Here is a 21,554-nt window from a genome sequence, read left to right as displayed (position 1 = left end):
GAGGGCTATGTGTGAAGTTGAAAAAAACAAAAACCAAACAATCTTCAAAAATGGAGGCACACAGAGATGTCATTTCCAGTTCAGACAATAAATTATTGTGATACCAATAAGGAAGGAAGCCTAAGGAAGGCTTTGAGCTTTGCAATAGTCCTGAGGCATCATTTATATGCAAGTGTAATCTTGTTGGAAATTTAGAAAAATGGCAATTATTTGTTGTACAAATGTATTTTGTGGGTTTCCCTATCTGCAAATGTTGCTGTTGCGGTTTATCCCCAGCCAGCAGCCAAGCCCCACACAGCCACTCGCTCATTCCTCCACCAGGGGGATTGAGGAGAGAATTGGAAGCATAAAAGTTGGAAAAGTCATGGGTTGAGATAAAGACAGTTTCATAGGGAAAGCAAGTTGTGCATACAAGCAAAGCAAAACAAGAAATCATTTCACTGCTTCCCATGGGCAGGCAGCTGTTCAGCCATCTCCAGGAGAGCAGGGCCCTGTCACACATAACAGTGACTTGGGAAGAGAAACACCATTCCTCCAAGCATACCCCCTTCCCCCTTCTTTCCTGCAGTTTATATACAGAGCATGATGTCATGCAATCTGAAATATGCCTTTGGTCAGTTGAGTCACAGACACAGTCCTGGCTGTGTCTCCTCCCAGCCTCCCAAACACCCCTTAGTCTCTTCTCCAGTGTGGCAGTACCAAAAGAAGAAAAGGCCTTGACTTTCTGTGAGCCCTATTCAGCAATAACAAAAACATCTCTGTTTACCAACCCTGTGTTCAGCAAAAATGGAAAACATATCCCTGTACTAGTCACTGTGAAGAAAATTAACTCTATTCCTGCTGAAATCAGTACAATTGTATAGTTAGCAGTTTACTGGAAAGTACTTTTGGAAATGTATTGCATCTAGGTTAATTTGTTTGAACTTTGCTCTTTGGATGTATCATTTTCTATCACTGATATATATTATTTCAGGTTTTTCTTTGCATTTTATGACTGCTGATTTATGCTGGTGTTTAACATGCTTTAAATTTCTCCAAGAAATAGGATTTACTACAGAAAGCATGCTTTTAAAAATGAATGCGTTGGAGATGAAGAAGTCCAAGATCTTTGACTTGCTTGCTCTTAGTAATTTTCTAAGTACTAATTGCATTATTGACCTTTGATATATTGGTCCTGTCATGTAGGAGCTGTTTATCTAGAGGGAAGCCTAGAAGAAGCAAAACAATTATTTGGACGTTTGCTCTTCAATGAAAAGGTATTTATGTACTTACATGATTTGATTTCCAGTTCAAAAATAACTAGATGTGCTTTCCCATCCATTATTTTACTTAAGGATCACAAATGAACAGAGGTACTGTTTTATGTAGTTCCTAGAAATTTAATTAGGACAGCAAGTTGCACTGATCCAGGCAAAAAAAAAAAATACGGTGTTTTCTCAGGTGTCCTTTAGGTTTTCTGGCTTAGGTAGGGAAGGGTGGGTGGTGTGGGAAACCTGACAGCTTCCATTCAAAGTGCTGCTCTGAAAACAGAAATGGGTGCTGCGGATCCAGGTGTCAGGCTCGGAGGGAATGATGCACATGTCGAGCAGCTGTTCTGTTTCATCACTTTAATCATCCTACCCTAAAAGCTTTAAACATATATTTGGGAGAAGAAAAAAAAAAAAGGACGGTGTTTCATTCAGCATTTACCCAATTGCACAATTGCAGTGTGCAATAAGAGATGAGGCTGTATCTTAGATGGCTGTTAGTTAGAACATGTGCTGTATAAAGGTGAAAGAAAGCAGCCACGCTGGGACAGCACATGGCAGTGGTGAGAGGATGAGCTGTATATCATTTTCCTTCCTCTAAGTCTGTGAAATAACAAAACTTATTAGAAATAGAAGTATTTGGAAGCCTATTGTAACTCAGTGTTTATTTGCTGCTCAGTGGCTGTAGTGAAGGAAGCCTTTATGAGATAGAAGAAAATAAGTGGTTCTTTTTTTTTCTTTTTCAGTCCTTGCCTTTGGAGAAGTCAAACTTGCTACTGAGGAGTACTTGCAAATAAAGTTAGTCCTGAGGCTTAAACAAATCTTTTTCTTCCTTTAACCACTTTTTATGTGGTTCAAGGATTTTTCCACCTCTTTGACACAAGCTAATTGGGAGAACTACAGGCAGTTTGAACAGCAAATACACGAATTTAAAAATTAGTTTGCCAGCACTATTGAATTTGCAATAAGCAGAGTCAGCATCTGAAATAGTTCAGTATTTCAAGTAATGACATTTTATTTAGTACTGTGGAATTTGTTAAATGACTCCCTTGAGCATTAAAGGCATCTCTCAATGTTTGCAGGACCTGCGGGATGTATGGCTTAATTATCCACTACACCCACTCCAAGTAAGTGTATCCCTTTCTGTAATAAATTTCACAGTTCTGTTTTATTTTCAGGGATGCTTTTCCATAGGTTTCCATTGTGATGACATCTCTGAAATTGTGCTAAAGTGTAGCCAAAATAATATATATGTTTTCCTTTGTGTTTGGTTTATGATTTCTTTTGTTGTTTTTTTTAAATAAGTAGTGAGTTTCTGCATTTCTGAGAATTAGTCATTCACCTTTCCTTGGCTCATGTTTGTTATATAACTGTGCCTATACAATAAATCCAGTGAGAGGTAGCATTTTGACAGCTTCTTGTTTGTCTTCTTTTAGTTGGAGGAAAATGGTGCAAAAACAATCTATGAACATGTTTTCATAACCTGAAATTAGGACTGAAACCTTAATAGTTAGAAGGCACATTAATTGAATGCCGTAGAAGTTTTGATTTGATTCTGTTTCAATTTGATTCTATTCTGATTTTGAGTGTGTGTGCCCATGCAATGATAGTGTGGTTGTTTCAGTGATTCCAGTAACTTTAATTACCACTTAAACACTAAAATTATGAAGATGTCTGAAGGCTAACATGTATCAAGGGATACAAGTTCACAAGCTGTCAGTTTATGAGGCTGGAAGTCAGGAGACTGATGTCCCAGTCCATTCTGCCCTACTGAATTCTTGGGCAGACATAGAGCCTCTCTGCACTGTAGCTCCTTGTATTCAGTGCAAGCAGGGGTGTGCAAGGGTGCTGCAAGAACAGCACTGAGTGCACAGCCAAAATCATCAGCAATAAATCAGTACACATGAAGAATTTTTATAACTACATCCCTCTGAGTGTAAATACAAAGAGTACTCTTAATAGGAAGATAATATTTTTGAGATTCAGCACTGGCTGTCCTGCATGGTGGCACATGCAACTCCAAAGAAGATTGTTCTTAATCTAAATTTCTTTCTTTTATCTTACTTTGTTTTAACATTTTCATCCCTGCTTTCCCAAAGAAGACTTGCACTCTGCTTAGAAATTGGCAACAATCAGTGTGGGAAGTAATTTCTTACTACTACCTTGACTTGTGTGATGAAAATTGTTTTCTTCTGCATCTCAAAACCGTCCTAGGGGGTTTTGCCAGTAGGTGAAAGACAGGCAGCTTAGACTGGCCTTTGGGCACAGCTAGCCTGAAAAATGTCATTTTTAAAAATGACTAAAAATCACTGTAACAGTATGCCAAATGAGATCCCAATCAATAAATAATAAAAAAAATATCTATGGCTAAGATAACAGAGTTACAGATCTTCAGTTCTGTGTATTTGGCAGTAGCCAAGTCTGTAGAAGTGGTTCTGAAAAATAATTAGTGGTCATCTGGATGCATATGGACTCTTTAGAAAGAGTCAACATGTAAAGTTGAGTCCTGCCTCACAGATGTATGGGAAGTTTTACAAGACAAATCTGCATGTGGTAATGCAGATGATACTGTCTGCTGGGTTTCCTGAGAGGCTGTTGGAAAGACAGTCAGGAAAGGCTTTTAAAATTTTTATCTTTTTTTTTTTAAGAATCAATAAAAAAAGCAACTCCAGTGAAAAATATCAGTCCCTACCAGACTTAAAGGAATGGCTGAAATATAAGAAATGAAGAATAGGAGTGAAATGACCACATCTTGCAAGGAATGGTGATCACTGGCAGATTTCCCTTGAGATCTTTGCTAAAGTAGAGGCTGTTCTCATTGACAGCCTAGGGAAGAGGATGAGCAGTGAGATGGCAGTTTGTTGACAGTACCAAATTATTTCAGGTAGCAGGGACAACAGCAGACTGAAGAATTGCACTCTGGTAGTGAGAATGCAAGGGTGACTCACTGTGGAGTTTAAAAAAGCAGAAGAAATTCTGTGTAGGTAAATAGAAAGGGCTGTGCATGAGGAAGCAGAAAGCAGTCTCAGCTCCACATGCAGCTGAACCCCAAAATGACAATTATCTCTCTAGTGTGGGATTTTGGTGCAAGGGTGTGTAGCTGCATGAAAGTGTGAACTGAATGTTCAGTACAGAAAAGAATCAAATTGAATGTAATCAATTAATAGAAAAGGGGCAGACAGCAAACTGAAAATTATCTCAATGCCGGTTTAAAAAGCTGTGGTTATTCCTACTTTTTTTTTAGGCATCCTCTTCTGGATAATTCCTCCTTTAAGGCATTGCTATATCAAAAAAATGATCAGAGTGGGTGGAGGAAATGCTTAAGCCATTTCCCAGCTCCACAAAGGCATTTAACAGTGTCATCACATCAAGGACGTCAAACAAGAAACTGATTTGAAAAGCTACTGACCCAAAGCAATAATTTTAATTTTCTTGTGTTAGTGTGCTCTCTTGAATTTCATAATCAATATATTTATTCTTGATTTTTTGATACTTAAGGAAAGTGGGAGAGATTGATTTGGGTTTTGTCTCACCCTGACATACTGTCAGTCTGCTAGTCCTATTCTAATAATTTTTGAATCTGTTGCTCAGTTGCAAACAATGTGATAATGTTAGAAAATGCAGAAATGTACAATTGTACATGTTTGGTGAAAATTTGTATTATTCTACAATGCATACATATGCAGAGACATGTATGTAAGTGATGTGTCTCAGCTGTTAAAAATGCATACATCAGAGCTCATCTCTTCTTTGAGTGGTAATTATCCAAGAACAAAAGGCAGAGGAAACTTGGTTTTCTCAGTTCAGCTGTCCATGGAACTTGTTCATTGCATTCCTTGCCCTTGATTTAGAGAAGGTCTGCTTTTCTCTGAAAATTTCTGCAGCAGTCTTACTTGACGGAGTTGGTCATTACTTAAACTTCTTTTTTCTTGCAGCTGCAGGAATCTAATACTGACAGGCAACTCATTGAGACCTCTCCAGTTCTTCAAAAGCTTACAGAGTTTGAGGAGGCGATTGGAGTCATCTTTACTCATGTTCGGCTTCTAGCACGTGCATTCACTCTGAGGACAGTAGGCTTTAACCATCTGACTCTGTGAGTACATAGCAAGAGTCCTCATGTAGCTCTGTTGGCCCTTCTATTAGAGTATTCCAGATTGCCTGGTTTGCAAACAAACTATGTTACATTAATTTCCTGGAATAGAGCAGCTATGTTCACAAGCCCGCCTGGCTCAGTGTGCCACCTCTGGCAGTTGTCAGTAGCAAATATCTTGGGAAAGACTGTAAAAGGTGTTAGAGACCTATCCTGTTGTTATTTTGAGCTTTTTGCATGACTGATACTTGTACATCACTTCTGAGACCATAGCAGAACATACCTGGGGGTACATTTGGGCAGAGAAAAGAAGTAAAATTACACTCTAAGCACAGCCCTTGTGTTCTGTTGCTTGCAAAGCTGCCAGGCCCTGTTTTCAAGCTAACAGTATTACAGAATATGCTGAGTTGGAAGGCACCCATCAGAATCATCAAGTCCAACTCCTGGCTCTGCATATGACACCCCAGGGATCACACCATGTGCCTGAGAGTGTTGTCCACACACTTCCTGAGCTCAGACAGGCTTAGTGCTGAGACCACTTCTCTGGGGAGCCTTTCCAATGTTAAACCATCCTCTGGGTGAAAAACCTCTTCGTGATATCCAACCTAAACCTCTCCTGACTCAGCTTCGTGTTGTTTTCTTGAGCCCTGCCACTGGTCATGAAAGTGAAGAGATCAGTACCTGCCCCTCCATTCCCCTGTGCAGTGAGGTCTCCCCTCAGTCCCCTCCATGCTGAACAAAGTGACCTCAGCTGCTCCTCATACGACTTCCCCTCAAGACCTTTCACCATCACAGTTGCTCTCCTTTGGACACTCTCAAACAGCTTAATGTTGTCTTTATATTGTGGAGCCCAAAACTGCACACAGTATTCAAGGTGAGGCTGCCTCAATGCAGAGCAGGACAATCCCCTTCCTTGCCCAGCTAGTGATGCTGTGCCTGATGCCCACCAGGACACACTTGGCCCTCCTGGCTGCCAGGGCACTGCTGGCTCATGTTCAACTTGCCATCAGCCAAGACCAAAGGTTCCACAGTGCTGCTCTCCAGCCTGTCATTCCTCACTCTGTACACACAACTGGGGTTGTCCCAGACAGAGAATTGACGCTTGCCCTTGTTAAACTTCGTATCAGTGGTTACCCTCTCCAGGATCTTGTATGAATGTAAACCCTGATCCTTTTCTTTCTTGTGAATGGACAGACATTTTTCTCTGTTGAGGTCACTGCATTCATCAGTTCATTTTCTTAAAACAAGTTTGAGGTAGAGATCCTATCCCATTACAGATTTGATGTCAACTGCTCTTCTCCTTCATTTAGTCTGTGATCTGTAATCTAATGATTGCATTTATTTGTAGCTATCCCGATTTGCTTTTTGCCTGTAAGTTGGTGTTACTACAGTAATGAGCTGTGTTTTCATCTCACCTGATTAACACTGAAAAATTGTCTTAAATGTGTTTGGAAATGAGCATGTCTCACTTTCAGATCACTCTTCATTTTAATTTGTGTGTGCATGCTGGTTTTGGTTTTTTCCTCACTGAGTGCTTATTGATTTTGCTGCATTGATGTCTCATTTTTCAGAGGCCACAACCAGAGGATGGAATTCCTGGGTGACTCCATAATGCAGTTGGTAGCCACGGAGTATTTATTCATACATTTCCCCGATCATCATGAAGGGCACTTAACGGTGAGGCTGCCATCAATCATATTCTCCATAAGAGCAGGAGTGGGATGGAGGCTGAAATTATCAGAACAGCTAGTGAATTGTTCTGAGTTTGATTAATAAAAGAAGCCTCAGCAACCACTTCTCTTAATAAGGCTTTGTTAATTTTAAGTCATGAGCACTGCAATGAATAGAAAATGGTGATTTATGAGCCCACTGCAATAACTTCTGTTCAGTCTGTGAAATGGATCAAAAATTTTAAAGATGTCAGCAATGAAATTGAAGGCTAAAAGTAGTTCTTGTTTAAACAATTTATTTAAATAGATGTATCATGTGACTTTTTTTTATTCATGACTTCTAGTGTGTTGAACATGCATACAGGCAAGGTTTTACATCCTGATAGAAAGTTTTTACAATTTATTTTAGTCTGGTTTTCCTTTTGTCTTCAGTCTGGAGTTCCTGGGGTAGCTTTTGAATTTAATTTTACTATAGTTATAGTTGTCTGTTGATTGCTACAGCCTTTTAGCCTCTCTTATGTAGGCTTTGAACAACTAAGTTTGGGGATCTTTCAACAATTTACAGTTCTTTAAATACACTGTGATAGTATGAGTAGTGTTTTCCTGATTGATTCATTTAGCCCTGCAGCTGGAGAGTTGTGGCTTTGTTTGCAAATAACAAATTTTCTTGGGCTTACTAAATTTTTTTAGTTTACTTAAACAGCAAAGCAATACATGTATCAGGAATGTGAGTCAAGTTTTCTACTTAAAGTTAGGAAGTAGCCTAGTTTTAGAGTGGCTTCCTCAGATCAATAAAAGGATGACAGTGCTAAGTCTGTAGCAGGCAATGTGTTACGATTCTAGATAAAAATAATATGATTCTTGAATCTTTTGGGCTAAAGCTGTTTACAAGAGAAGAGAAAATTACAAGCTGTAACTAGAAGTAATTTGAGATTTTCTTCACCATTTCTTAAGTTTCAGTTACATTTGTATGGATTCTTCTGCACCATTCAGGAGGCAGGATATAAAGTCTGGTGGGGTTTTTTGCTTTCTACGTGACTTTTAAGAATGTAGGCATCCGTAGTTTTGTAACTCTTGCAAGAACTATTTGGCCAGGAGGATATGAAATGTTGTTGTTAATGGGTGTAAATACTCAGAAAAATGTCTTTTTGTTGCTTAACGTAATGGCTGGTGAGTTGGAAAGTACAAGTTGCACACTTCAGTTTTTAGTTAAAACTAAAAGATGATGTGGAGTGGATGCTGAAAACATAAAGATATGAAGAAGCAGGCAGTTGCCTAAAATAAAATTTGAACTCTGGAGATGTACATGTAGGGAAAAAGAAAATTATCTTAAAATGTTTTTAAATTTGGTGACAACTGAAATGAGACATGAGAAAGTAGACTGATAAAGTGGAATCTTACAAGAAACAGCAAACACTAAGCTCTTTCTCCTGTCATCTGGGAACTTACTTAAATCTGAAGTAATAGTAGAGCATCAACTAAATGGTGTCTGGTGTGTTGAGGGCAATTTTGATCAAGGATTCCACTTGGCTGGCAATGCAGTGGCTTCCCAGTATGGAGTGATTGCTTGTGGAGAGATGTCTGTAAATTACCTACATTTAAGAAAAAGAAAGGAAAACATAGTCATACCTACATACTTGCAGATAGCCAAATAATGGACCAGAAAAAAGTTGACATTTTGTTGGATGTTGGAAGATACAGCTTCTCCAGTACTGGATTATGGATACATTCTTCTGGTATAGTCATGAGTGGTATTATGTTGGGTGAAGAAGGAAGAAGTAGGAAAAAAACTGCTTTGTAATTAGAGTCAAACTCATATCATGTGTCACAACATCTGCAGTGATGTAGGCTGTGTGTTACCAGTGCAAAGACCAACTCTTAAAAAAGCTGCTGGAAAGTCACAGGGACTGTGTCTTCTCTCTATCTTTAAGAGGAATTGAGTTTTTTGCCCAATCCCATGTGTAGAGGAGGCAAATTCTAATTTTGAGAGCAAGTTGATAACCACAGTGCTAAGAGGATAACTGAGTGCTAAGAGGATAACAGTTGGTTTTTTTTCTATCTGTAATTCACTGGGTAGTGTATATGTTGCTCTTTGTGTTATGATACTACTAATCATGATTATGGATCCCATCAAAATAAATAGTCTGCAAACACAACAAAAGAAATCCTTCGTCTCCCATTACAAGGCACAAGATTTTTGTCATGGGACATTGCACTTCTGTCTCATAGGTTACATATTAGGATATTGTACTTAGGTTACTTAGGATATTGTTGGGGAAAGTATAGTTTATTTATCTTAAGGATATAAAAGAAAATAATTTTGAAAAGGAGCAAGTAGTAAATGAGTTTAAACAAAGGTTAGGGAGGCAGGTAATAATGTTATCTGAAGTTTGCCTAGTTTACAAAGATCAGTTTTTTATGATGCTTCATACATCATTGACAAACAAATTATGAACATACTGTTCTTTATTTATCTGGTCTTGAGAGATGAAGTATCAAGTGCAGAAAATAAATCTTGATTTTTCATAAGCTCAGTTGGTGTGCTAGAGCCAGGTAGCAGATGACTTGTATCTAATAAGCTGAGCAAATGTGATATGGAAGACAAAGAGAGGAAAAAATGAGTGTGCAGCATCTCAACTCTAGATTTCACATAAACCATGGAAAAGAGAAACATTCTTCTCACCTCGCCTCCTGTAGTAGCTCTGATTTCTTTAATGCTGTTCCATTTAAAGCAAAAAAGCAAACACGCAGGAAAAATGCTGACCCTGACAAAGGTTCAGAAATTCTCCCTAAATTTCCAAAATACTCCTTTAAGCTGTATGAGAGCTGTATGTCTTTGTTAGAGCTCTATGTTTAAGTAATCTGTCTGGAGCCAAGGTTAAGTATTTTCATGACACATCCTTGACATTGTCATATATGGGACATGTTAGGCCACATCTGTGTCTGGGGTGCATTGGCTCAACTGTGCTGCCTTCTAGCAGAGCAGATAGTACATACAGGCTGGCCATGGTGTAATTTTTATTCTGGCCAAAGGAATAGAGCAGCTTCATCCTCTGCTCATTCTGAAACAATGAACTGTCTTGCTGTAATGTGTATTTCTTTCAGTCACCACTTATTTATTTAGTATTTGGTGGACACTGGGGACTGTTCCATGGATTCCAGAATATTGTTTACTTAGAAAATGTATACAACTGTGTATTACTTAAAGTGGAAAACAGAAGATTAGCTGAGAAAATATAGGACTTAAGAAAAGATGGTACACAATTGCAAGGAAGCTCAGAAACCAGCATTTTAAGTGCATGACATATACTATATACAGAAGTAATGTGTCCATAGAATAAGTAAAGATTGGTGAGAAGAATTGAGACAGAAAGAAAAATCACCAGTAGAAAGAGTGACAGAGTGTGTCTGTATATAAATCACCTGAGATGTTCTGAGTCAAAATGTCAGTAAACTGAGAGAAGTGAGAAACCTCAAGGATAAAAGTAACTTTTTCTCCCCAGCTCTCCTAGGTTTTGTAGTTTTTTATTGGTAATTGTTACTATGGAATGGAACTTCTTTCTTTTGCAGCTGTTGAGAAGTTCTTTGGTGAACAACAGAACACAGGCCAAGGTTGCAGAAGAGCTGGGCATGCAAGAGTTTGCCATCACTAACGACAAGACAAAAAGACCTGTAACTCTTCGAACTAAGACTTTGGCTGATCTCTTGGAATGTGAGTTAATTTGGTTATAATAACTTAGTACTTAATGACTTCCTTTTCCTTGGGGCTTGTTTAAGAAAGCCATTAGAAATCCTCTAAATCACTATTAAAAATGTATGTTCAGGTTTCCAAATGAATTATGCCTATACCTCTGGAAGCCAGATTTTTGAAGACTAGCCTAGATTTTTGAAGTCTGTATAAAAGCATGAAGGAGGCATAATTGCAGATAGAAAGTAGAAGGCTTAGAAATTGAGGGGTCAAGATGACCAGGTCAAAAGCATGTCTTCAAAGTTAAAGCTTATACTCTGAGTTGAGCTATTTAACAGCAATTTCAGTGTTTAATTAGTATGTTCTTGCCACTGTTGGAAGAAGAATATAGTTCCTTCAGCAGGTGAATATTTCTGTGGTTCATTTGTCTGCATTTGAGGAGGTTTTTAAAATGGCCACTCTACAAGAGGGAAGGCTGCATGAAAAAGAAATTATTTTTAGTTGATTTTTGGAAGTCTGTGCTGCCTTCTTTCCCATAAAATAGAAACAGTGATAAATATTCTGCAAAGAAAGTTAATCCCTATCTTGTATATTTTGATGTATTTTGCAAGCCATTCAGACCACTTGGCTTTTGCAAAATCCTGTAAACAAATGGAAATAGCACACAAACAGGAGTGATTTATATCTAAATTATTTTATGGTACCCACTAGTGATTTATTTAGGTATTTAGTGATTATTATGTATTTATTTATTTATTTAGTGATTTATTAGGTATTTATGTAGGTATTCATGGTCTCCTGGTTAAAATGTGAGATTAGGAGCAGAATGTTGTTTCTAGCACTTTAAATGACTGGGTGGATTTGGGTAAATCACTTAATCTCTTGGTCAGCTTGATTTTTTTTTTTTTTTTCCCCATGTATGCAAGATAATATCCTCATCAGATCACTGCTCTGAAGCGTAATTGAATATGGCTTTAAAGTACTCAGAGATACTTGTTTCTAAAAGTGCAAGCCAATAATGCTCTTGTTGGATGTGTGACAGTACCTTTTTCCCCCCCCAGCCTTTATTGCTGCCCTGTACATTGATAAAGATTTGGAATACGTTCACACTTTCATGAATGTTTGCTTTTTTCCACGGCTAAAGGTAAGATCAGTCAGTTTCCTACTTTCCTGCCACTGTGTTTTAACACATAGTGGCATTTGAAACTCTTAAAGCAATCTCTCAATCATAAAAGCATCTTTGTGGACTTCCTACAGGAGTTTATTTTAAATCAAGATTGGAATGATCCTAAATCTCAGCTTCAGCAGTGCTGCTTGACTCTCAGGACAGAAGGAAAAGAGCCGGACATTCCTCTTTACAAGTAAGAGCAGGCATCTTATGGATACCAGCTAATTATAAATCTTCCTTGTATATGGAGCAAGATGTGATCAGTCATTCTACATCTTTCCCACAGTTTGTTTTTATTGTTGTTATTCAAGCCCTCTATCTCTCTTTGTCTGAAGATGGAAAATACTGTTCTCTAAGGTTTAGATGTTTTAAGCCATTACAAGGAAGAGTTACTAAGCATTTTACCTTTATGGTTGTAGGGGGAAAATACAGTTTTTATTTTGGAGTGGAGTGTTTTTTGGTCATAATTCTGTATTTGTCTTTCTTTTAATGTAAGGAAAGTCAGTATTAAATGAAAAGAGTTAAACAACAAATGGCTGTTTTATTATGAAGTCAAGATATCTCCATTCTATTCTCAGTAACAGATGAAGTTTCTTGATATTATTATGCAAACATAATAATGCCTTATGTTATGTCTTGTGACTATAGGCACTGTTTCTGATCCACAGGCAGGCATTGAAGGGCAGCACAAGTTTTGGACATTTTTGCTGTGCTGTTCAGCTCACAAATGTTCCCATGTTTAATGACAAAGAGCTCGAGGCAGTGAACCTCTTAACTTGTACACCTCAGTTAGATACCTGAAGCTGGATAGGACAGATCCCCCTTTTCACTTCCAGTTGCTAAATAGTGTAATAGCTGCTCCAAAAAGATAATAAATAACAATCCTTAGGCTGTATATTGCATCCATATCCATTAAAGTAATGTAGGAAAGGGAGCAATGTTAGCCCAAAAGAAGAGATAAAGGCTATGAAAATTCAAGGCTTGTATTGTTGGGATCATTATATCAAAAAGATAAAAGAATTACAGTGTAAGTGCATTTGTCACAGGTACTGAAGTAAGGTTTCCAATGCAATGTAGCAGTTCAGTGACAGTGACACACTCTGCACTTCAGAAATGCCATCCCCTTAACACTGCAGCCACTGCTCTGCAGGTCTGACTCTTCTGTTTCTCTGTGTGAGGGTTCAGGGCTTTGTCTTGAAGTGAGCAGGATGAATTCAATGAAAAACAATTTCCCATTTTTGTAAAAACCACTTAGTATCAAGTACCAAATGTTAGGTTTGTTTTGCTGTGATGATAAATTGATTTTTATAGTACAGCTCAGACCTAGTAATATGTTGTTATCTTCCTATTATCTTGCTAAATTCCTTTTCTTGGGGTTATCTGTTTCACTGCAGTCAGTACTATTGCTTTGAAATTTAGGGTAGGTTTTATTTGCTCTTGTCACAGTGCACAGAGAGATAGAGTACTTTAGATACTTTAAAAATTGATGTGAAATTTGTGCTCCCTCTAAAAAGAAACAAGGTAGCGGACAGAACTTGATCTGAAAGCTGGGAGAGATTTGGGACGGAAGTAAGAAACTTGAAAAAGAAGCAATTCATTGCACATCCAGGGAATTACCTTTTCCCTTTTAGATGGTTGTTGATGTATGTCCTAGACTTTAGGTCAAATGGAAAGTTTGCTTTGTGACAAACTAACTTTTCAAAGCTGATGGAAAATTTCTTTGTACTGTGATAATTCAGTGTAGAGAGCTCCCGTGTCTAATACAAAGTCCTTACAAAACCTTGCCACCTGCAAAGCTCTCAGGGACTAAACTTCGAGTCCACACATAATTGTATGGGTGTGTTTATTTGCAATTGCACAGCTCTGCATAATTTATTACTTTATTACAAATGTTTTTGCAGTGTTTGAACACTTCATGGTATAGTCTGCATTTTGCTTATAGGTTAAATAAAGTTTTAATTTTCATATGATGCTCCTGAGTGAGCCTGGAGTAATAAATGTGATTCATATAAATACTGTTCTTGTAATCTCTGGGTTAATATGATCTATACAGACATCCTTCAGCTCTTGCTCTACATTTTGCATTAATTGCACTATATGTATTGACCAGACTGAAAGCTTGGAGAGCTATGTGCACAAACAGATTCTGTGTTTTAATACTCCCTGCTTGAATAAAATATTTCTTCTTTCAGGACCTTGCAGACAGTGGGACCTTCTCATGCCAGGACGTACACAGTAGCTGTTTACTTCAAAGGGGAAAGAATAGGATGTGGTAAAGGTCCAAGGTACAGTAAAAAATTAATCACATGGTGTTAGAGTGGCCAAAATGACAAGTCATGGAGACAGCTGTTGTCTGGTCTGCCTTGGAAAAGAAAGATGTCGAGCTGTCTTCTAACTGCTCTGCTTCAGGAATTCCGGAAGGGTTCTACGCCGGTATAATTTTGGATCTTAAGCTTTTTCTGGTGAACTTGCCTTCAGGGTGGCTATCTATAATGCCAACTATATTTGTAACTCTCAGACTAGAAACTGCAGAACAGCTTCTAGTCTGAAAAGTGTCTCTACTTTGGTATTTGCTAGTGGATTTCTGTGCATCTTACACTGGCAAGTTAAGAGTGCTACACTATTACACTTTTTTTTTTTTCTGGGGTTACTACTTCTAGGCATTTTGGAATGGTTCTAAGGGCTCAAAGACTTCAACTGTGAACCCCAAAAACCTCATTTTATGCTACTAAATCTGGTAGTGGTTATAAAAATATCACTTTTTTTTAACATTCATGCATCTGTGATTTAATTTCTTCTTTCTCTCAAGTGAAAGCAAATGCTTTAGTGAAGAATGGACTGGAGTATTTTGTTATTATTGATCTAAGTTAAGAAGTATTCTACTAGATCTGTAATGCTAATCTCACATGTTTATGAGAAGGTGGGATATATATTACACTCTAGCTAATTACTAGCTGCTAGTTATCCAAAAAGTTTCATTACAAAAGAGTAACTAGTGCTTCACTTTTTCAGGAACTTCAGTTTATTCTGTACAGCTTAGATCTCACGTAACATGTTTTTGTTTGGCTTTCACAGTATTCAGCAAGCAGAAATGGGAGCTGCAATGGACGCACTTGAAAAATGTAAGATATTTGGGCAACAGAGAATTCATAGTTTATTTCCTTCTTCTTTAGTGAGGCAATGTGTGGATTTTGTGGGGGATAAGTTTTGAACAGAACACATATGCTAAGTGCTGTCATCTTCTAAGAAGCAGGTTTTCCTTTTAGTACTTTCAAGACAGTTTTGTAGCAGTTGAAGTTAATATGATCCCAACAGGTATTTGTTAATGGGAGCTGCTCAGCTGCAGAGGATGCCACTTCAAGGGAACCCTGTGCAGTACAGTTTCATTGAGGTGTCTGTGCTTATCATTCAGTGGGATAAGACTGTGTAGTCTCCGATGTTCGGGTTGTCTCACCCTTTAATTCAGGGGAGGAGGAAAGAGCGACCTTAGAAAATAAAGTTTGATCTCAGATTATCACTCAGCAGGTTAAAATCTAAGAGGCATATCCCCATCAATTTAAATCAGTATTTATTTGTCAAGAAGGACTAATATCAGCTGCAGATCCAAGGATCTGTGTATACATCTCTCTGAATTACATGCTGCATAGCCAGCGTGGGAACAGTCCTTCACTGAAATGTAGTCTCAGATATGGATGAGTGTGGGCAAACTTCATACATGAAATAACTTTGGTCAGTTGGGTTAAAGTGCCAGTGGGTGACCTGTAAGCAAATAGACTACAAGCATATTGTGCAGCAGAAATTCTCTATAGAGAAGAACATGGGAAGTCCATTTTTGGCATTTCATTCAAAGGAAACATACAGTTCCTCAGATACCAAAGGTTTTTGTTCTGTTACCTTTGCATCTGGAAATTGAAGAGCTTAAAAATTTCAGAAGGCAGTGAATATGTGTAGTTCAGATATGTTTTTCTATCCAGCTGCTATGCATATACTTCTCACCACCAGTAAATTTGACAAGTAGGAGAATGTAGCTTCCCTTCTCTGCTGAGTGTCTGCAAGATGTTACTGAAGTTTTCTTTGAGTGAATTTTCTTGTGACAGTATCACCACTCAAGAGAGCTGTGAGTTTCATGGCCTATCAATCCAAGGACTTCACAGCTCTCTTCTGACATAAATATTTGTTTAAATACCATAGAACTCTAGAGGTCTGTGCTCCTGCTGCCCTTCAGTTCAAAACAGAGCCAACTTTCAAGTTAGTTTCTCTGTGCCTTGCCAGTCAAGTTGTAATTGTCTTTCGGGATGGAGGTTACACAACCCTTAAGGGCCCCTATTCTATTTTGTATATGGTTGTGCAGTGGAGTCGTTCGGTTTGGTTTATTTGTTGGGTTTTTTAATGCATAAGTAGTTAACTTCTAGTGAAAGTAGTTTTCATATACCTGTATATATGATAGTCATGATGAATTGATTACGTGAGTTTCCTTCTTGCCGTCCTAAACATATTAGAACAGGTTGCTACCGAGCTGAGTTCTTAAAGAATCATGTTACAGGCACAGCGCTGAAAATCTGATTTTCATTTTATGGGGCACATGAGCAACAAAATGTCCCAGAACTCCATTAAACAAAGCACTAGTGTTTTTAAAGAAAACAGCGATTTAAAACCAATTTTGTTTAGATTGCTTTCTGGTTTAAATAAATATACTCTCCTATGCCCAAATTGTAAATAACTGATGAATAAACCTTTTATTCCTATAGTATATATAATAAAGGGCACAAATTTCACTGGCCAATAAAACAAAGCAGTAGAAAGTTATTCTCTCATACCACAAACTCCTGCAGTTTATGTGGCTTCTGCACTATATTCTCTAGCTGAGAATCTGTGCTGCCTGGGACCCAGAAAAAGGAGGAAAAAGCTTGGTGCCAAGGTACTTGTCCCTGAGAAGCTTCAGCTGAATTCTCTCTCAGTAGCCTCAGAGAGAGAGATCAGTCTGTTGCTGAGACATCTACCAAATTTGTTCATGGCTTTAAAGGTCAGTGTAGTGACCTTTTGCATTCATCTCAGACTGGTTAGGTAGCCAGTGCTGATCCCAGAGGTCTGTGTGATGCCAGTAGGATTTATCACCACCTGCAGCCTGTCACATACTCCCCTTTGCTTTCTGACTGGCTGGAGGGTGCAGGTCTCCCCAGCACAGACACACATGAATGTCAGCACCCTGGTCATGCAGAAAACATCACATTCTGTGAGCAGTGCTCTAAAGTGAGAGCAATTCTGTTCAACTACATAAGCTGTTTTTACAGTCTCAGTTTGAATGTGTACCTACACATCAGCCAATGGACAAATGCCTGAAAGCAGAAGCATCCATCTCCCCAGCTATTTCTCCATCACCTCAGCCTTGTCCAGTCTGTTTTAGGCAGTCTTCACTCATCCATGCTCTTAGACTACGCTAAGGCTGTCTTCTGGTACATAGCCAAGCATTAACTTTTTCAGGAACAGACGTAAATGCATTCCATCTTGCTACACTATTACTTTCCCATTAGGATCCCTGCCATAGTGTGTGCCATACAGTTGATTCTGCATGGTCTAAAACAATAATAAAAATAATGGAAACATCTGTACAATGCTTGAAACCAGTGGCTCATACTTTCTGGAGTGAGAACAAGACAAAAAACCCTGACAGCACTGACAGTTGTTTCACATTCATTTTTCAGTATTGACTACCTGTTGCTAAGGGAACAGAATGTAAAATCCAGACAATACCTGGCCATGTTGCTATACCAGGATTTTATATTTTATTTTTGTGAGTGTATTAGATTTGGCAATGTTTTGTAGCAGGAGAAACAGATGTAAAGAAATCATAAAGAAATGAAAGTCTTTTCCAGGCACAGTCCTGGTTTACTATGTATTATAAGAAATAAATGAGTAAAAATGGGAACAACATTGTTCCCCCCAATCTCTAATAACATCAAAGTTTAAAACAAAACAAGCTGAGGCTTTCTCTGTTACCAGTTTGTTTATTAATGTAAAATATTTCTCCTTGTGTCAGATAACTTTCCCCAGATGGCCCATCAGAAACGGTTCATTGAACGGAAGTACAGACAAGAGTTGAAAGAATTGAGGTGGGAAAGAGAGCATCAAGAGAGAGAGTCAGAGGAGACTGAAGAAGCAAGGAAATAAAAGGAGGGTACAGAAGCAGTGGCATATTTACTTACTTAATAACTCTGACTGTGGCCTATGGAGACCTAACCTAGTTTCTTGCAGATGATGAATGAAGAGTGCCTGTTGATATCAAAAAGAAAATTGTAATCTCTTCCTTTAAAAGTGTGTGCAAATACATGATTTCTTTAGTTTGGTTTTAAGTTTGGCTTTTTAATAAGATTTGGGTTTAAACCCTTTTAATTTTTATGAAAAGTTGTTGATTATTTTTTTTATTTTTACTGTCTTGTATGAAGTAATAAAGTCTTAATTTCAATGCTAATAGGAGGAAGAGCTGTTTTAACAATTGTCTCTTATGTCTGAGTGCTGTGCTATCAGTGACCAGCAAAGTTATTGCATGAACTCTGCTGTGGAGGAGGAAAGTATTATGAGAAACTGATTCAGCTGAGCACTTAAGCATGTACCTAACTTAAGTTTTGCAGCAAAATGTACTTACTTCTTGAGTCTGCTAAACCAGAGCTTTAAAGTTTAGAGCCTTTTTATGGAAAATGGTACAGTAATTAAAAGGAGATACTCAGTTTTGCTTTGAACAGTGAATGACACATCTGAAATGTGACACAGATGTGTGTGGAAAGTTGAGGAGTTTTGTTTCTAAATCACTGTTTTAAGACTTGAAGAAGAAGATAATTATGATACAAGAGAATGGCAGTTTTTGTAGAGAATGTACATGTAGTTTACATTAACAAGTTTAGTTTCTTTTTCAGCTTCTTGTTCTATCATGCTGGTGTCTGCTTTAATGGATTTCTTTGACAAGAAGATGCCAGTGTGGCCATTACTGTGAAATGGTGTTTTAGAAACTCTATATGAGTGCTGTTACAGAGAGGTTCATTGAAAACAGTTTTTGTCAAAAGAAGGGCAGAATTCGTTCCCAAAGTGTAGTTCAAAGGTGGTATGCAGTTTTAAGTCACCCAGTTTCCTTGGTTTTTTTGGTGTCTATGGCATCTGTTAGACAGACAGATGTTTCTTCTATAAAAGCTCTGAACAGCACCAGAAATGGAAAATCCACTGTGTCTGTTGGCATTTTTTCCCACTGGTTACCAGTGTTGTTTGTTCCTTTAATTTTGCTGCTTTGAGCCATTCATTTCCATTAAGCTGGCTCTCAGTTAATACATCCCTTGGTAGGTACTGTGTAGTAGTTTTTATCTGTCTTTTCTGATGAGAGAAACAAACTATTTTCCCTTATTTTCCTTAGCTGTGTGTTTTCTTCCTGAAAGAGAAAAAATGCTTTTTGGCCAGTCCTTTATGCATTTTCTGATGTCCCACGGTTGTATGTGTTAAAAGTATGGGGCAGCATGGATGCGCAAGTCCAGCCCAAGGAATTCAGAACAACTCATGGAAGGAAACTTCTGCTCAACAGCCACGCTGCCCTGAGCAGCTTCTTCAGTGATTGTCTGAAGCACCTCTCTGTAGGTGTGGGATGGACATCAGGAAAACCACTTCATTGCAGGTGCTAAAGCACAGACACCAAATGAAGCTGAAAAATTCAGACTACACAAATGTCTTCCCAAAGTTTCACTTCTGAGCTAATCAATATGTGTATTTTCAGAAGCATACTTTTCTACACTTGCAATGTGAGATGCACTTAATAAGGGGGGGGGGGGGGGGGGGGGAGATGGGGGTTACACTTGAGCCCACAATACTACCTCATTTCTTCCAGCCTCTATGATTTGCCTTTTCCTAATGGATTGATGCTTAAAATCCATTTCAGAGGATGATAGAAAAGAAAAAAACACATTCTGTAATTTGGAGAGTAATGATAAATCATTAAAACATAACAGAGGGAATAAAAACAAAGTAAAGGCAGGGAGCTGCTCTCTGCTGAGTGCTGCTGCCATTTGACTTTTGAGAAGTGGTTGTAACTTCAGTCAGCGAATAAAAAGCTGAAATGCTTCTCAAGAGTAGGAAGCTTGAAGAGTACCAGCAAGTTCCCTGTCCACAAGTATTTTGTATTTCAAATTCTTTGTATAATTGCCCATCTGCTTCTAGCAGTACGATGAAATGGTGCGGTGCTAGAGGGTCAAGTGTAACTGTGTAAACCATTATTTTATTTTTCCCCCTTAACTGTGACCAGTTTTGTATGTTTAACGAATAGAAAATTACTTCATTTTCAGGTATATGATTGCTTAGCAAATTTCAACGTATTTGACATCATCAAAGTACCCCATTGGAATTGTTAGCTCATAGTTTAACATCACTTTCATTATTCCTATATGCAATTTCATATTTGAGCTGTAAGAAAATTGCCATCTTATAAATATTTTCATTAAAATAGATTGAATTTATCTGATAGGCTATTGGGGGGGGGGGGGGGGGGAAGAACCCAGGACTGTTCTTTTTTTCTTATTTGACCCAGAAATTGCTTGGAAAAAACCAACTTTTAAAATAATTCCTGCATTCCTGTTACTGCAGTTAATTAGTTTTAGGCTTTCCTCAATAAAATGTAGATGATAACTGTATTTTTACAAGTGGGCTATTTTCCCTTTTTTTGCTGCATAAGCGTCAGCTAGGAAGATTGCCTGAAGTAATTTTGTTTTCCTTGTCTTCAGAACAAAACATAAAAGGTAAAAAAAATCCTGTTTCATTTATTCAAACCGCAGTGTCTTTCTGTGCATGGGCTGTCTAAAAGCAGTGGCTGTGAATGTTCCTGTTAATTTCAGGAGTTGTGTAGAATGTGAAATGTGAGCACAGTCCTTTATAACAGACACCAAGGAGAGAGAGGAAGCCTCTTCAAGTTGCCTTGGTAAAAATTATTATTGCACTCATGCTAATCACTGGAACAGCTGTAGCTTATAGCTAGGCAGCTTGTGCTGCTCTTTTGTAGGTGTCTCTGGTTTACTGATAAAGTCAGTCCTGAGCTTAGTTCAGAGCCTGATCTGTTCTCTGAGCTAGAGGTTCTCTTGCAAGATCCATTGACTTGAGTTGGGTACAAGTAGATGAACAGAGAACAAGACTGATCTGTGTGACTCCAACACATCCTGTGAATATTTTTTATGTGAATATGTACAGAACATTGAATAGAACTGTAGCTGTTTTGATTGGGGATTTTAACTGAATTTACATGAAATTCATGATGTTATTTGTAGACCCTGAGTTTGCTTTGTAAGATTTCAGTTTCTGGAGGATTATTTAACAGCAGTACTAAGAGACCTTGGTCTCTAAGATTGTTGTAAACATCGTTGCTAATAAAGTTTCCCAGAAAAGACTTCAGGCATAGTTGTTACTTGCTAAAACAATTTGGAAAGATCAAAAGGCAAATCCTGATCATCTGTCTCCCTACTTCAAAGGCTCTGATTATACAGGCTACATATTTAAATGAAATAAGTGTTTCACTTGTAAAAAGTTTCTTTTTGGTGGAAGTTTGTAAAGCCCTGTAAGAGCTCAGGGAGTTGTTCATCTGCATTATTTACCACTGTGCTTTGCCTTTGATGAGGATGGTATTGCAACAGAAATTTCTGTGACCTGGACATCCATCCTGCTTCTCCTC

The 21,554-nt window shown here is 38.1% G+C and overlaps 1 protein-coding gene across 5 annotated transcripts in view; it reads left to right on the top strand.

Moving 5' to 3' along the window:
- The window catches only part of DROSHA (drosha ribonuclease III), a 70,667-nt gene extending 52,335 nt beyond the window's left edge, over positions 1–18,332 (top strand). For all 5 annotated transcript variants that reach the window (XM_086899018.1, XM_086898993.1, XM_086899003.1 and 2 more), the window contains 10 exons: positions 1,186–1,256; positions 2,330–2,374; positions 5,183–5,340; positions 6,909–7,014; positions 10,578–10,719; positions 11,757–11,839; positions 11,953–12,056; positions 14,056–14,148; positions 14,939–14,985; positions 17,901–18,332. In XM_086899018.1, coding sequence (XP_086755144.1) covers positions 1,186–1,256; positions 2,330–2,374; positions 5,183–5,340; positions 6,909–7,014; positions 10,578–10,719; positions 11,757–11,839; positions 11,953–12,056; positions 14,056–14,148; positions 14,939–14,985; positions 17,901–18,031 — 980 coding nt within the window. In that variant the 3' untranslated portion in view covers positions 18,032–18,332. The remainder of the gene's footprint in view (positions 1–1,185; positions 1,257–2,329; positions 2,375–5,182; positions 5,341–6,908; positions 7,015–10,577; positions 10,720–11,756; positions 11,840–11,952; positions 12,057–14,055; positions 14,149–14,938; positions 14,986–17,900) is intronic.
- Positions 18,333–21,554: the final 3,222 nt, after the last annotated feature.

This window comes from Cyanistes caeruleus, chromosome 1 (genome assembly GCF_971803275.1).
Source record: "Cyanistes caeruleus chromosome 1, bCyaCae1.hap1.1, whole genome shotgun sequence".
Lineage (NCBI taxonomy): Eukaryota > Metazoa > Chordata > Aves > Passeriformes > Paridae > Cyanistes > Cyanistes caeruleus.
This window is presented reverse-complemented; position numbering and strand designations above follow the sequence as displayed.